The sequence below is a fragment of the Urocampus carinirostris genome, chromosome 9 (assembly GCF_059441175.1).
Source record: "Urocampus carinirostris isolate Australia breed hairy pipefish chromosome 9, RoL_Ucar_1.0, whole genome shotgun sequence".
In the NCBI taxonomy this organism is placed as follows: domain Eukaryota; kingdom Metazoa; phylum Chordata; class Actinopteri; order Syngnathiformes; family Syngnathidae; genus Urocampus; species Urocampus carinirostris.
Window position 1 is genome coordinate 31,208,320 of NC_142357.1, and position 17,321 is coordinate 31,225,640.

Consider the following 17,321-nt stretch of genomic DNA (forward strand, 5'->3'; position numbering starts at 1 on the left):
AGATTTGACAAGCAAAAATACCCGAACTGTCAAATTATAGTGCCTTTTTTAAAAAGTTGATAAATTTGTATTTATTTTACATAAGATAAGGGTCACCTCGAGGGAGCTGACATGATTGTCCGCCATCTTGTTGCTACGGGTACCCTCAAAGACCAATAACCTTGTGAAAGAAAAACGGTGCGTTTTGGTCACTTTGAATCTCAGTAGTTTCTATTTTCCCTTGTGCTGTGTAACACTTTATTAGCTTGCACGACACAATACAGCAACAGCTCGTGCTCCTTTATTACACAGTGTCCCTTTAAAGTAGGGTCACCAAACTCAATTTACAGGGGTGGGGGTCGGTGGACTAAAGGTCTGGTTGAGATCGGGCCATAAGAAGAGGCCTGCTTCAACTACATTAGTAAGTGAAAATTTTAAAGTGATTTCATAACAAGAATAGCAAGTACAATATTATTTTGGGAGGAGATATCCGTTAAATACTTTGATTCAAACTGGCATTGTAATTCCTTATCAATCCTGGCGGTTGCCCGAATCTATCCAAAATTGTTATAGTCTGGCATACCTACCACCACCAGAGTGCCCCAACTGGTGTTTTGAACTGGGCCCAGGTGTGTCCAGTTATCACACTCTAGTGCCAAATCATCCTGAACCCTTTTGTGAACATTTGTGTTCTTCTGTCATCCTTAGTTCCATTTTAACCACTATGCAATGTTTGTTTGTATTCTGGTTTCTTTGTTACTTTGATCTTTGGATTTTCCATTTACAGTTTGTATCGTTGTTTCTAGATTGAACTTTGTCAAGTTTATCTTTTCTTTTAGTTTTTTGTTTGCTCATTTCGTTAGTTGTTTTTGTGCCCAATTGTTTGTTTGGTACTTTGGTCGTAAATGTTTGTTAGTAAAAACCGTTCTCTTTTTTAAAACCTCTGCCTGCAGTTCCTGCCTCCCCCACAAGGGTTTATCACTACCATCAAATCATAACAATGATATAAAGTTGGCTAAATTACCAGATCGATAAACATTTGGTTGGGCAATCCAGTATTCCGGTTGCATTTATCACAATACAAATCCCTATACAGTTGTGTGCTCTTGCATCCCTGTCCGAACGCGGAAGTGGCACTTCCTGTCGAGCGAGGTTAGTCGTTTACAGCGAAGAAAAACAGGTCGATGGCAGGGGCGGAGGAGCAAAAACAGAAACAGGTGCAGAAAAGAGGTCAGCAATAGGTATCAGGCAGGCAGGAAACAGGGCAGGAAAGAGTCGGACAGTCACAAAAAGCTTGCCTACCTGGGAGCATAGGTTCGTAGATGATCGGACGAGTGTCTTTAGGAAGGCGGGAGTTTAAAAAGAGTTCAACAGCCAATCAGGGTCCGTGGCTGTTGGCGCCAACGGGGCAGCCTCAGGTGCCCCGCATCAGTAATCATGACAGCACATCATGATTGTGCTGACACAGGCTGCAACAATCAAACAAGCCAGAGGTGGCGGGAGCGAGTAAAATTAAGTTCCAAATTCCGTACAGACCCTTGGAGGTAGGGGTATTAAATTATCATGAAGAGGCCCACGAGCTGTGAGTTCAAGACCTCTGCTTTGGAGGTACCGTACGGAATTTGGAACTTTTTTACGAGCGCCTGCCACCTCTGGCTTATGAATTAATTTAAGTCAAGTCAAGCTCCATTATAATGGCATGTAAGCATGTGCATTTCTTGGAAACGCTTGTATAAAATATATTTGTTTTTATCTTTCTTGGGGTTTGGGTTGGCGTTTGGACTGTACTTAACGTCATCTTCTTACTTTTACCATTGTCATGCCACACCAGCAAGTAGAAACAAAACAAACAAAAAAAATGTTTTTTTTTTTTTCAAAAAAAGTCCCCCATTCTTCCCACCCAATGTGATCAGCCTTGCTAAAAGTAAAATAAAAGCAGATATGTTAGGTGGGAAAAAAAACACAAGGGCTGTTTGAACTCAGTTGGATATTGTTAACATATACAGTAATTAATAGAGAAAATATTCTCCATTCAACTTATTTAGGGACTCCTCAAACGATGCACCCCACCTTTAAAATAATTGTGAGAGGAAAAATCTTATGTGCAAGGTGCATCCACTGTCCTTTAAGCAACAGTTCGACAATCTCCCCCCACATCCTAAAAGACCCTCGTTACACGTTTCAATTTAAGTAAAATATTTTGCAAGATCATTGCAAAAAATGAGTAATAGAATCAGTAAACTCATAGTCGATGCAATTGGTCAAACAAGAAAGTAGTCGGCCATTCATATTCCGGGGCAGACGTAGATCAATCTAAAATATTAGCGTGTAAATTTTGCCTTTCTAAGTATTAAGCAAGGAGGTAACATCCATAATAAACTTGCAATAACATTTATTTCACAATAGTATTCATTATATTTACAACCTTGCAACAGCCATTGCAGCCTCATCATCCTGGAAGGGGGATTACCAAATGTGTGGCCCTGTCTTATGGTTTTTGATTTTTCTTTATTTAGAGTTTTTCCTTGTCTGTATGCTGGTTTCAGATCAGGGGATATTGATGGCCTTTGGAGCACTTTGAGACTCTCTACCGTTTAAATAAATGTGACTTGACCATCCCCTGATCTAAAACCTACATGAGAGCAAGGAAAAACTCAAAAACCTCAGAATGAGGAAAATAAAGAAACCTTGAGAAGGGACCGCACATGAAGTAATCCATCTTCCAGGAAGGCCGGGCTGCAATGTAATATTGATAACAATAAAAGTTGTATGCAGTTAACTCTTAAACAGAGCTTATTCCTTTCATACAAAGGTGAAGAATTCCCATCGTCATCATCTGGTCAGAAGGGGATGACGTTTAACTATTGAGCTAACTGCTACTTTATTGAACATTATAGAAAATGACAATTTTCTTATATAATTTAATTACAGTATTTGATTTAACAAGCTCAGTTTATAGTTCAAGCTTTAATCTTGTTTGACTTATTGTAGCACCTTAACTCCCACGTTAAAGTTCTAAAGTTATGTCATCGCAACAGAGTTATATTAAACTCTTGGGTTAGATTATATGTTATTTACTATTACACATTATATCAACTATACTTTATAATTTAACTGTTTTGTCAGCAAAGATGGTGTAACAATAGTCTGTAGTTTGCAATAGTCTGTGATCTGTGCAGCCCTTCGACTGATTAAGGGCTATACAAATAAACATGACTTGACTTGACTGGACTTGATTTAAAGGCCAAGAACTATCATCCCATTGGCTGTAAGTTTGAGACCCGTGCTTTAATTAAAAAGATGTAGAATGTTTGCTGTTGACAGTCAAAAGAAACGTAATGTCACCAATGTTTGTCCACAGGCTTGCTGATGACCTCATCAAGCAGAGTGGTGATCTCTGAAACTGCCCAGGTTTGGTTACACCCAGGAATTGAATTACCCCTACCTGTTGAGCACACAAGGTAAAACTATGTCAAATCCGATCCGCCGGGTCAAAAGGCCCGGTGCGTCCTCCACCATGTCGGAACGGACGAACTGATTCATCAGGCGGGGGGAGCCCGGAGACAATGGTAACGTGCCGTCACGGGGTCGCCGTCTTCCCGTCGCAGGAACCGGGATGGACGTGGCCAACTCAACCAGGATCCTGGACGAGGCGTCCTCCAGCCGGGTCCTAACTGGTTGCTTCCTCTCGTTGCTCATTTTGACCACACTGCTCGGCAACACTTTAGTGTGCGCCGCCGTCACCAAGTTCCGCCACCTGCGCACCAAAGTCACCAACTTTTTTGTCATTTCGCTGGCGGTGTCGGACCTCCTAGTGGCTATTCTTGTGATGCCTTGGAAGGCAGTCAGCGAGATCGCCGGATTTTGGCCCTTCGGGTCCTTTTGTGACACTTGGGTGGCTTTCGACATCATGTGCTCCACGGCGTCCATCCTCAACTTGTGCGTGATCAGCCTGGATCGCTACTGGGCCATTTCCAGCCCCTTCCGCTACGAGCGTAAGATGACGCCCCGGGTGGCCTTTGTGATGATCAGCGCGGCATGGACCTTGTCCATCCTCATCTCCTTCATTCCGGTTCAGCTCAACTGGCACAAATCTCAAACCACATCCCTACACCAAGTCCCAAGGTCCAACTCCACAACAGAGAACTGCGACTCCAGCCTGAACCGGACTTATGCTATCTCCACCTCTCTCATTAGCTTCTACATCCCTGTGGCGATCATGCTTGTCACCTACACACAAATCTACCGCATTGCCCAACGGCAGATACGAAGGATCTCCGCCCTGGAACGGGCGGCCGAGAGCGCCAAAAACCGTCACGATAGCATGGGCGGGGGCTCCAGTATCGCTGAGTCTGAAAGCTCCTTTAAGATGACCTTCAAAAGGGAGACCAAGGTGTTAAAGACGCTATCTGTGATCATGGGCGTGTTTGTTTGCTGCTGGTTGCCGTTCTTCGTGCTCAACTGCATGGTGCCCTTCTGCGAGGGGTCTAGAGGGGGCGGTGCCTTCCTCTGCGTCAGCCCCACCACCTTCGATGTGTTTGTGTGGTTCGGCTGGGCTAATTCCTCCCTCAATCCCGTCATCTACGCCTTCAACGCCGATTTTCGCAAAGCCTTCTCCATCCTGCTGGGCTGCCACAAACAATTTCCAGGAGGCCACAACATCGAGACAGTTAGTCTAAACAAAAAATGACTCACGGCGCTGACTCATCGGCGGAGGGGTCCAGGCGTCCTACCGCCCGCCGCTCTGCGTGTGTTCGGGTGACTGAAGGCGCTGACCCGACGTGGACCTCGGTTGCCTTCACAGATGTGCGAGTTACCAACGCCGTGGGCGCCGGCACAGATGGTGGCTTATTTTTTCGTTTTTTTCCCTCACAACGTACCACGTGGCGGTTTTTGGCCCTCTCCGACCTCATATGGGTCAGTTTCCGATGACCTCAGGCTAGGCCGGTGGAGTTAGCCTTCTGTCTCTTTCTTGCGTGGCCCGGATGAGAGAAAGGGATTTTGGGATTGGGATTAAGACTCTCCGTTGTTACGCCAGGCAGCACTGCGGCACTGACAGGCCGGTGGAATCGATAATCCCTTGACTGGGCAAAGTTTCCAGATAACTGCTGGCTTGGGTATGAACACACACTCTGTGGGCAATAGCATGTCCGCCACAGATAGAACGTAGATTACAAACTCACTCGGCGAATCCGCTTTACCAGTGGAAAATGTCGCTCGAATTCAATTGAACATTTGAGCACCGGTGTAACTATTACATTGTTTTATTAGCAGACTTGGAACAGAAATTTCATTCCAAGCTTGAAACATGAAGATCGTGTTTTATTCATCTCATGTAGAATTCTGATTCAATATTTGGATTTTTCACCTCATCATGTCTGCTGCTTTGTTTGAAGTCGTTTTGCAAACTGTGTCTTCATTTGCTGTGTGTTTAAGGCAAATTTTGTTTGAAACGTTTTTCAGCAATCTCTCTCAATTACCAAACACAATAGTTGAATTATTGCAATTGGATTTCTCATATCTGGAAAAAACTTAAAGTGATTGTCAATCCAATTTCTTTAATTATAATATCATATACCTTCCCACTATCCCTGCACTCTCCGAATTTGATTAGGACATCGCAGTTGCTCAAGACTCAGCCAATGACCAATCGTAGTTTTGCTTCACCAGGAAGTTAAACGTGATTGGTGGTAAACAAAACCCCTTTTCAATTTGGATTTACTTTCAAGTGGAGAGCAACTAGAAAAATTAAGACGGATAAACACTTTTGTTCTTAAAGAGACAGTGCGCATTATTTGACCAATAGGTATCGCTGTATTTTGTATTGCAACTGAAGACGTTTGCTAAAAATCACAAGGAAGAATATAAACTACAGGTGACCATTTTTTTTTTTTTGACGTTCTTGGTCATTATTCAAATTAATATTGTTTATTTTAATTGAATGAAGTTTTACCACCTGGAGGCACTAAAAATTACACAATGTCCCTTAAAAGTATGGGTCTCAAACTCCAATTGCGGCCTGCAGGGTGATAGTTTGAGGGCCCAAGCCTTAATATGAAAGGGAAAACGTGTATTATTAAGCGGCTCCTGGTAGGAAAATATAATTTAATAAAAAAACAAATACTGATTTAAAAATAAGCTAAAATACATGAACTACAAAATAAACATCCGTGTTTTAAAATACTCATATAAAACTTTGCATTGTTTTACATAACGTTAGTCTCACTCAGATGGAGCTAACATCACCGTCGGCCATCTTGCTGCTACAGGTAATCCCAAAAAACAAAAACCTTTCCTTGTTTTTGCCTAAACTTTTTCTTATCTTTTCTCTATTTTTTTCATCCTTTTCTTTTCTTTTCCTTTCTTTCTATGTCTTTTTCCTTTTTCCCTTTTCATTTTTTGCCAAACTCTTTCTTGCTTGTTTTCTTTTCACCCTTTTCGTCTCCTTTATTTCCCTTTTTTCCTTTTTCTCCTATTTTTCTTTGCAAAAACTGGGCAAAAAAGTTGTGGTTTGGTTACTTTAACTCTCTGTAATTTATCTTCTTTTTTTTTAGCACTTGTTTTTGGCTGCGTGGCACAATAAAGAAACATCTAGTGGTCAGATTATACACACTGTCCCTTTGATGTAAGTGCAGCGCAGGCAAATTTAGGATTCATTTATTAGTGATTAATTTATTTTTGCATCAATTCTTTTATTTTTAGATCTTATTTTGTGTAGATTTAAAAAAAAAAAGATTTCTGAGAACAGTACACTTTTTTCAAACCAAGAGATTTCTTGTGGAAAACTAAATCCGGCCCAACCTCACTCAAACCTTAGCACCGGCGGCCCTCAAGTCAATTGAGTTTGAGACCTCTGCTTTAAAGTGAAAGTGTGTAGTATTTGACCACTAGATGTCCCTGTATTGTATGGTGCAGCCAAAATGATTGCTAAAAAAACACAAAAAAAGAATAGAAACTTTGTAGACTCAAAGTGACGAAACCTCATTACTCATTTTTGTTGACAAGCCATTCACAAACTTTTTATCGTTTTCGGGAACCCATACCAGCAAGATGGCAGAAATGTATGTCTTCTACCTCTAGGTGGGGCTTGTGTTAGGTGAAATAAATGCTGTTGTCTTGATGCACTATTGTATTAAAAATACAAAAAAATGTTTGTTTGGCAGTTTGATTTTTCTTTAAATCAATATTGCTTTTTGAAGGAATTAAGATCTTTTTACGTCTAAAAGGTGCAAAATAATATGCTCTTTCCTTTTCGGAGAAAGTCTTTTTTATGTTTTAAATTTAGAATTTACCCAAATAATGTCCTTAAAGCGGACAGCACGGCGGCGCAGTGGTTAGCACATGTGCGGCACAGTTCATGTCTTGGGAACCTCCTGCGTGGGTTCAAATCCAGCTCCAGACTTCCTGTGCGGAGTTTGTATGTTCTCCCCGTGCTTGCGTGGGTTTCCTCCGGGCACTCCGGTTTCCTCCCACATTCCAAAAACATGCATTTCAGGTGAATTGGCCAGTCCAAATTGTCCCTAGGTGTGAATAAGCGAGTGAGTTGTCTGTCCCCATGTGCCCTGCGATTGGCTGGCAACCAGTTCAGGGTGTCCCCTGCCCACTGCCCGATGATCGCTGGGATGGGCTCCATCACCCCCGCGACCCTACTGAGGATAAGCGGTGTAGCTAATGAGATGAAATGATAATGTTCTTAAAATAAAAAATGGAAAAAATGAAATATACTGGGAGATCAAGATTAGAGAACAATTTACAAACAATTGAATAGTTGTGAGGGCAGCACGGCGGCGCAGTGGTTAGCGCTTGTGCGGCACAGTTCAGGTGAATTGGCCGGTCCAAATTGTCCCTAGGTGTGAATGAGCGAATGAGTTGTCTGTCCCTGTGTGCCCTGCGATTGGCTGGCAACCAATTCAGGGTGTCCCCTGCCCACTGCCCGGAGATGGCTGGGATGGGCTCCAGCCCCCCCGCGACCCTAATGAGGATAAGCGGTACGGCTGATGAGATGAGATGAGATGAGAATAGTTGTGAAAAAAATCCATCTTCACTGCTCAACAGTTTAACAACATTTTTGTTGTATCTATACCACGCTGCTACGTCTCATTTAAAAAAAAAGAACTGTATCTCAACACAAATGCACTGATCAAATTTAGAGAACACATTCAGGTGTCTCCCACTTAATGGTGCTAATTGAGCATTTCTTTGATTATCCGTCAACCCCTATTTAACTGGCTTTCTAACTGCCGGTTTCTCTGACTTTGCAAGATGGTGGGCTGTTCTTAAGTGACTGAAAGCACCCGGCAGCGGGGTGTCCGGATGAAAACGAAAGGGATAACCCTATCAGCCAAAGGAAGACAAGTTGATCGTTCTAAATCTGTGACTTCAAGAATATTAACTATAAACTCATTCAAGTTGCCCGAGAATGCTGGTCATCCACAGAAAACATATGCAAGAGAGGACAGGTGCGGAGGATGTCAATGGGTAATCGTTTCCACACTACAGCTGGAATTGCTCGCCAGTTCAGAAAAGATGTCACAAGCCAGAAACGGAGACAGGACCCATTAGTGTTCGTTTTTACTCAGTTTTGTTTAGATAGAGAGCAGTGCTTGCTTCCACGATCCGATGATCGTCGGACACGGGTAGCTGACGGCAGGAACGCGGAAGTGGCACTTCCGTGTCGAGCGAGGATAGTCGTAGGCAGCGGGAAAACTGGTCGATAGCCGGGACAGGGGAGCAAGGGCGGTAACGAGTCCAGAAAAGAGGTCGGCAACAGGTATCAGGCAGGAAACAGGGCAAAACAGGTCGATGGCCGGTACGGAAGAGCAGGGCAGAAACGGGTCCGGAAACAAGTCGGCAACAGGTATCAGGCAGGAGAAAACGGCAGGAGAATGTCGGAAGGTACAGAGCTTGCCTAGCTGAAAACTTAGGTTTGCAGGAAGGTCTGACAGCTTCCTCTTGGAAGCTGGGGATTTAAAAGGAGTCAGGGAATCAATCAGCGACCATGGCTGTTGGCGCCAACGGGGAATTCGCAGCTGCCCCGAATCAGCAATCATGACAAAAGATCTGTCTAGCCATACAGTGTCTCACCATCTAAGAGCATTTGCGCCGAAGGCCCACACTGCGTTGACCAAAACTTTCATCAGCAAAAAATGAATCAAAAAGCTAGACTGAACTTTGCTGAGGAGTATGTTGTGTGGACAGAGGAGAACTGGTCCACAGTTTACTTCAGTGATGTAAGCAAATTTATTTTATCTGTGTCTGATGGGAATTATTATGTTTGGTAACACATTGGAAAAAACACTAAACCCAAAACGTGTAAAAAGTGAGTGAAAGGTGGAGGGAGGAGGTGTCATGGTTTGGGGCATGTTTTCTGCAGCAGGAGCTGGGCCTCTTGTACAGCTACATGTCACAGTGAATGCAAAGGTAGATCAGAACCTTCTTCAACACCACTGGGTTCCTTCCTTGTTTTCATCTCCCGATCAGCCTGCAGTCTACATGCAGGACAATGCTCTATATCACACAGCAAAACAGGTAAAGAATATCCTTGATGTGAAAGCATTGAATTAATGGCATCGCCTGCCCTGAGTTCAGTTCACAACCCAATAGAGAACCTCTGTAAAATCTTTGGTGACAAAGTTATCGTTTAAAAAACCAACTACGATCACCAATTGGTGGAGGAGGCTGGAAGAAGAATGGACCAAATCACACTAGAGTAGAGTGAGATACTAGTGCTAACTTGTGGTCGCAAATGTGCTGAAGTCATTCACAGCAGAAGCCTATACACTTTCACTAATTGCCGACTGTTGTAACCTTCAGAATGTTTTTCCATGCCAAAGTCATTGTTGTTCTCTAATTTAGATCAGTGTGTACTTATTTTGATGGGTGCATTTTCTGAATTATTTTCTTCTCTTTAATGTGAAATGTCTGAAGTCACTTTGTGAGAAAATAAAGTGTTGTGCTAATACGATATAGACACAATAAAATGCCATTCAACTGTGGAGCAGTGAATATGTTATCAATTCAAAATTATTCCATGTTTTTAGAAGTTATTCATTAATTTTGATCTCCAGTCTATAGACATTGCTTTTATTTGTATTTGTTTATTGGTTTAAGAATAGTTCCTTGAGATGCAGCATCACATTTTCAAGTAGGTCCTTTTTTGTATTTATAAAATACCATATAGTATACAGTATGATATATATAAAAATTAGCACTGTCTCTTTAACATTCGTGTCAACCGCAGCCAATTGCTCCCTGTAATCATAAACTTACATTCATTGTCAAATATACTATATGCACAATATACAGCATACATTCAATTACCTTCTCTTCCCCAAATTAAAAAAAATTGCGGCAAGTTTTCTTTCTTTTTTTGTCAAACACAAAAAAATTAAGTATTAATTGAAAAAAAATAAAACTATATATGTTTCAAATGGGGCAGCACGGCGGCGCAGTGGTTAGCGCTTGTGCAGCACAGTTCATGTCTCGGGAACCTGTCGTGGGTTCAAATCCAGCTCCAGACTTCCTGTGCGGAGTTTGTATGTTCTCCCCGTGCTTGCGTGGGTTTCCTCCGGGCACTCCGGTTTCCTCCCACATTCCAAAAACATGCATTTCAGGTGAATTGGCCGGTCCAAATTGTCCCTAGGTGTGACTGAGCGAGTGAGTTGTCTGTCCCCGTGTGCCCTGCGATTGGCTGGCAACCAGTTGAGGGTGTCCCCTGCCCACTGCCCGGAGATGGCTGGGATGGGCTCCAGCCCCCCCGCGACCCTAATGAGGATAAGCGGTATGGCTAATGAGATGAGATGAGATGTTTCAAATGAAAATTTGCAAAGTATAGCCGCATCCTAAGTATAGTAGATCAATCAATTTGGCAGAAATGCTAATGGTTGCAATTCCCCTTATCAAGCAATAATAAACCACAAAAACACAACGTGGCAACTATTTACACTCATCAAGACAGACTCCTAAGAATACCGTGACAATATTAGCAAGCTAGGATGACGTTGTCATCTGCTCCCAGCGACTGAGACGATCAGGATTAGAGCCTAGATTGGCAAAACAAGATCAGTCAAATGTCCCTGTACAAAGATTGTTATGTGTCGTCCACAATTTAGAATGATCAAAATACGTACAAAGTCAAGGAAAATGCATAGATTGATGTATCAGAATAGACCTTGTTTACCCTAAAAATTCTGACTCTAGAGCACACCTTATTATAAGCCGCACCCTGTACGTTTTTAAAGGAAAAACATTTTGTACATTCATAAGCCGCACCTGACTATAAGCCGTATGTGCCCACATTGAAACATGAGATATTTCCAAAGGAAGATGGTACACAGAAAGAGTTTTTATAATATACAGTACCTTAACCCCTTAAGGTTTTTGATAAACAAATACGTGTCTGTACGATGTTACCAGTCACATATCATCAGGGTTGGGTAGGGTTACTTTAACTTGATTACTTTCAATTACTTTTGGATTACTCCAATACCAAATATGCTAATAAAAGACAAAAAAACTAAATATGAATAAAATTATGACTCACAACACATGGTAAGCTTTCTCTCCTGGCTTTGATCTCTTTGATCTCCGGCAAAACGAACATAAAATGCGACAGAAACAAAATGAAAATCAATCCAAAGAGCTTGCCAACATCATTTTTGCCGTTCCATGTATTCCGTTTCTCCCCAAGCCTGCACAAAATGTAGTCATTTTATTCATATTTAGTTTCTTTTGTCTTTTATCAGTATATTTGGTATTGGAGTAATCCAAAAGTAATTGAAAATAGTCAAGTTAAAGTAACCCTACCCAACCCTGCATATCATTTGTAATGCGTTAAATTCAACTGTCCACGAAAATGGCTTTATGACATCAGGGACAATCTATAGAATCCAACCGTGTAAAATGTTTATTCCAAAACACACGCTAATGCTAAAAGATAAAAGAGGAATAAGCCATTAACATTTCCGCTTCGTTGGACATTCTTCTCGTAATCCTTTCGTTTCACCACATTATTTCCATTGACAACTAAATAGACTGGTAAAATTATTCCCGATATGGCAGTGAGCACTCCCCTTTTGATTGACACATTTTCCATGATAAGAGTCAGTTCATGCTAGTTTTATTCCTGCACAAAGTTACATTAAACTTGCGTCTTTCTTGACACATATGTTCCAGCAGTCTCACCCTTACCTTTACTGCTCGGGCTCCCCTGGTGTCCATAAGAAAAAATGCATAAATAAGCCGCATCATTGCATAAGCCGCAGGGTTGAAAGCTTTGGGAAACAGTCGGGGATTTTAATCTGAATTATACGCAGGGTTGGGTAGGGTTACTTTAACTTGATTACTTTCAATTACTTTTGGATTACTCCAATACCAAATATGCTAATAAAAGACAAAAGAAACTAAATATGAATAAAATGACTACATTTTGTGCAGGCTTGGGGAGTAACGGAATACATGGAATGGCAAAAATGATGTCGGCAAGCTGTTTGGATTTATTTTCATTTTGTTTCTGTCGCATTTTATGTTCGTTTTGCCGGAGATCAAAGAGATCAAAGCCAGGAGAGAAAGCTTACCACGTGTTGTGAGTCATAATTTTATTCATATTTAGTTTATTTTGTCTTTTATTAGCATGTTTGGTATTGGAGTAATCCAAAAGAATTGAAAGTAATCAAGTTAAAGTAACCCTACCCAACCCTGATTATACGGTATAAAACATTATTACAGTGGAACCTTGGTTTTCGAACGCCTCTCAGTTCGAACAAATCGGTTCTCGACCAAAAATTTAGAGAAATTCTTGCTTCGCTTTTCGTTCAAAAAATCGGAGTTCGAACGCCGGTACGCTAGGGGCGATGCTGAGCGGCGTACTGGTGTAGATTGCCCCCACCCCTCGTGAAGAACTGTTGTCACGGCAACGCGCACTCCTTTTCTGTTTTCGTTTTTTCAAAAGCGGTGAAGGGAGTGTTTTAACCCCTAATTATGCCTCGGAAGAAGCTCGGTGCAAGGAGCAAAGTTGCTACAGGTGAAAAAAGAGGAGTAGTGCGTACAACTTTTGCATTTAAGAAAGAAATAATAGCAAAATATGAAGGTGTGCGAGTTTCCCTTCTTTCAGGAATACAGCATGGCTTCTGCCGACCGGTAAGAAATCCTATTCATAATTATTTTCTTTATCCTTTAACCGCTCACCACTTGTTGTGGAGACCCGGGTGCTAAATGACGTGTAAACGACCTGAATTTTTATTTTTACACGTTCATGTTAGCGTAATCCTTCGTACGGAAGATTACGCTAACGCGAACGTACGATTAGCCTGGGTTAGCTTTACGTTAAATATTCAAGATAAACATTCAGGGGGTTGGAACGGATTAAAACAATTTTACATTACTTTTAATGGGAAAAAACGGCTTCGGTGATCGTACAAATCGGTTTTCGTACAAAGAAATGGAACGGATTATGGTCGAGAACCGAGGTTCCACTGTATTTGGAAATCGACTTCCCCTTTAAATACGTCGACTTTAAAGAAGACTTTCTTTGTGTTGTACAATGCTAGTTGTGTGTGTCGGGTGCCCGCCCACCCATCAAGTGTGAAATAAAACATCTCTGTAAATCTTTATTTATATGCCTGTTTCACATAATGTGTTTTTTTGATTGTGTATCCCCCACTGTTAGGAAACAGCGGGACTAATTAAGATTGCAACCATCCCCACGTCGAAGTTCTCCGCCAATTATTTGACTAGACAAAGTTCCGGAGCAAAAGAATCAGTTTGAAGCGGATTATAATTCGAGTTACCACGGCGATACCGTCTAAAAATATTTTACGCCGTTATTAAAATTCCTCTGAAAGGGCGACATGGGAGTGGACTGTATTAGTTGTTCATTGCTGTCTTGTGTCCATTTGCTACATTAATTAGCAAGTTCATGATAAAGCTGATCAAATTACCATGTGCTAATAACACTTTTTTAGCATGCGAGATACTTACAAAATGTCAAAATGATCTACCCAGCACAAAAATGCAAAACAAGTAATTATTTTGTAATGTGTAAATGACCACAAACCCTTTTTTCCACAACAGTACTTTATTTTGTTGAATAATTTGCACTGAAAAGGCTACTTCCAGTTTTAAATAAAAGGAGTTGATGCTGCACAGTGCTTCTCAATTATTTTCTCTCATGCCCCCAAGGAAGAAGAAAACCTCTTGTGCCCCCCAAACCCCCGCCCCAAGAGAGCCCCCCTACCCTAATTTTGTCACGGTTGCCCATGGCGCCCAATGGGCCACGTCAGTTTGGCGCCAGCTTCGGCTCCTTGACTGATTGGCTTCCCTCCTATTTAAGCTCAGTGCGTTCACTCACCCTTTGTTAGTCTGACAACCAGGGTTGGGTAGGGTTACTTTAACTGGATTACTTTCAATTACTTTTGGATTACTCCGATACCAAATATGCTAATAAAAGACAAAAGAAACTAAATATGAATAAAATTACTAAATTTTGTGCAGGCTTGGGGAGTAACGGAATACATGGAACGGCAAAAATGATGTTGGCAAGCTGTTTGGATTTATTTTCATTTTGTTTCTGTCGCATTTTATGTTAGTTTAGCCAGGAGAGAAAGCTTACCACGTGTTGTGAGTCATCATTTTATTCATATTTAGTTTCTTTTGTTAGCATATTTGGTATTAGAGTAATCCAAAAGTAATTGAAAGTAATCCAGTTAAAGTAACCCTACCCAACCCTGCTGACAACGAACACTCTGCACCCGCAAGACGTGGGTTTTGACTCTGTCCGGTTTCCTGCCTGTGTTTCATGTCCGGTATCGTTCCCGTCCATTTTTGTCCTGTTTAATATCGATCTCCAGTTTCATTCCCGGCTATTTTGGTTTGTTTGTTATCGATCTCCAGTGTCTGGTCGAGTTCCCTACTAGTTTGTCCTGTTTAATTTCGATCTCCAGTGTCTGGTATCGTTTCTGTCTATCTCGTCCTGCTTGTTATTGGACTCCAGTCTCCAGTGCCTGATATCAATCCTGTCTGTCCTGTCCCATCTGTCCGATATCTGCTCGTGCAATTGGTATCGATCTCGTCGGCCTCTGGCTTCCTGTCATTCCACGCCAGACTGCTGCCTTACGTCTTCCGCCCAATGATCACCAAATCACTGCACCATTCGCCATAAAATAAAGCTTGTGTGAGAAACGTCAGGAATCTGGGTCCTCCTCCTGTTCCGGTTCTTGACAAATTTCAACAAAGCAATCACACCAGATTTTCCTCATCTCCCGAATCGTAGTCACAGTAAGGCCATACATTACATACGCTTCATCAATCTTCGTCAAAGCTTTCGGGAGACTTTCATTTTCCTCTTTACCCCTGTCTCTCTGCGCCCATCTTCTTATCCCTGTTGAATATTTTATTGAGGGGGTAACTTGAGGGTCTGCCACACTTCTTATCCACATTTCAGACTGGCACTCTCCATTACGCGCAAAGCGTGGATGCCTAATGTAAACCAAATACCAATGAGAGCGCTAGTGCCTCCCAGTGTAGTGGAGGTGCAATTGCACTTTATTATGGGAAAGTAAAAAAAACAACAGTTATCTGGTCGATGGAGCCCCACTATTTGAGAACCACTAATTAGCAAGACGGTAAAAGGTTTGTCATGGAGTTTACTGCCCCCTACCCAAAGAGGCATAACTGTCACAAGCCAGAAACAGAGACGGGACCCAGCAGCGTTCGTTTACTCAGTTTTATTGATAAAGAGGGAGAGCAGGGCTTGCTTCCAGATCTGATGATCAACGGACGCAGGTAGCAGGTGGCTGGAACGCGGAAGTGGGACTTCCGTTTTGAGCGAGGGTAATCGTAGGCAGCAGGGATACAGGTCACTAGCCGGGGACGGGAGAGCAAGGGCGGTATCGAGTTCAGAAAAGAGGTCGGCAACAGGTATCAGGCAGGAAACAGGGCAAAACAGGTCGGTAGTCGGGAAAGCAGATCAGGGCAGAAACGGGTCCAGAAACAGTTCGGCAACAGGCATCAGGCAGGAGAAAACAGGGCAGGAAAATGTCGGAAGGTATGAGCTTGCCTAGCTGTGAGCATAGGTTCGCAAACGGTCTGACGGCTTCCTCTTGGAAGCCGGGAGTTTATAAAGAGTCTTTGAACCAATCAGCGCTCAGGGCTGTTGGCCGCAATTGCGCAGTCACAGGTGCCCTGAATCAGCAATCATGACAATAACATGTATGTTGTGTCAGTCCATATGTTTTCATTAAAAGACCTGGATGAAATGATTACAAACAGAAACAACTTAGCCTTCTCAATTTAAATAGAATCTAAAAATACGCTTTCTTTTCAATTAGGCACAGAACGTGTAGTGTTCCTCCCCACAATCATGCAGGTATGTTCCAAAATATTTTACGCGCCATGGATTTTGAGAAATTCATTTTCAAAGTAGACAGTATGACCTCATATCCCCTTGAGCTTTGACGTCACCTGATGACATTGAGAAGAAAAACAAAAGGGGCATCCCGTTGAAAAACAGACAGTGATTGTATAGCGCTAATTTCAGCTTGGAGTAATTGGAACTTACAGTGTCGCTAGGGGGACTTCTGACTGTTTTGTTCGAGTTAATCATCAGAAGGTAAGTTTACCTGCCGTCGTGTACAGCGTGCATTCCTATTTTGACTTTGCCTCATTTTAAGTACTGTATGTGATTGTGACTTTTCCTCTCATGTTTTTGCCGCTTGTTTTGCAGTTAATATAGTATTGTCCAGATAGTTCCCCTTGAGCGTGCGGGCTCCCGAAGGCTTCCAGTTTTGTTTGGTCTAGGTTAGCCCCGTTAGAAGTCGGCGAGCTGGCCAGCCGGCTGTGCTCATTGTTTTTTCTCTCGGCTGTGTTTGTGTTTGTTGCTGCTGTGTCTCGCAGTTATCCTGGCTGCTTACTGCATGTTTTTGGTCAGCCAGCCTCCCCTTTTTCTGCTGATTGGTCCCAGTTTGTTCTCTGCAGCAGTGTCGTGGATAGTTTAGCCAATGTTGACTCTGTGTCTGTTATTTTTACCAATCCGCCCCATTTTGGCTGCTTGCCATTTGTTGTACAATTGTTGCACCCACCTGTGACTCAACGCCTAGCCAATCTCCACAAAAACTACCAAAACTTGGCTGAAAACACTCAAAAAAATTTAGATAGATAGATAGGTAGATACTTTATTTATCCCCGTAGGGAAATTTATACTTCCAGCAGTATCCTTGTGTTCAAAAATAAAATAATAAAATAAAGATATAGAAAACAAAAATACCCAATATAACGTTTTTCTATAGAATATTTAAATAGTGCTCCGGAAAACACACACCGTAATGAAAATAGGGTAATATGCATAT

The 17,321-nt window shown here is 42.1% G+C and overlaps 1 protein-coding gene across 4 annotated transcripts in view; it reads left to right on the plus strand.

Moving 5' to 3' along the window:
- Positions 1-17,321, plus strand: part of LOC148360062 (D(1) dopamine receptor-like) — a 35,098-nt gene that overhangs the window by 1,821 nt on the left and 15,956 nt on the right. For 2 of the 4 annotated variants that reach the window (XR_015851281.1, XR_015851282.1), the window contains exon 1: positions 16,248-16,585. Coding sequence is in view for 1 of the 4 variants with exons in the window: in XM_088343492.1 (XP_088199618.1) it covers positions 3,596-4,669 (1,074 nt within the window). In the remaining 3 variants the exon portion in view is untranslated. Of the gene's footprint in view, positions 1-3,340; positions 5,849-16,247; positions 16,586-17,321 lie in introns of those variants that run through there. The other 2 variants (XR_015851280.1, XM_088343492.1) reach the window with 2 other exon arrangements.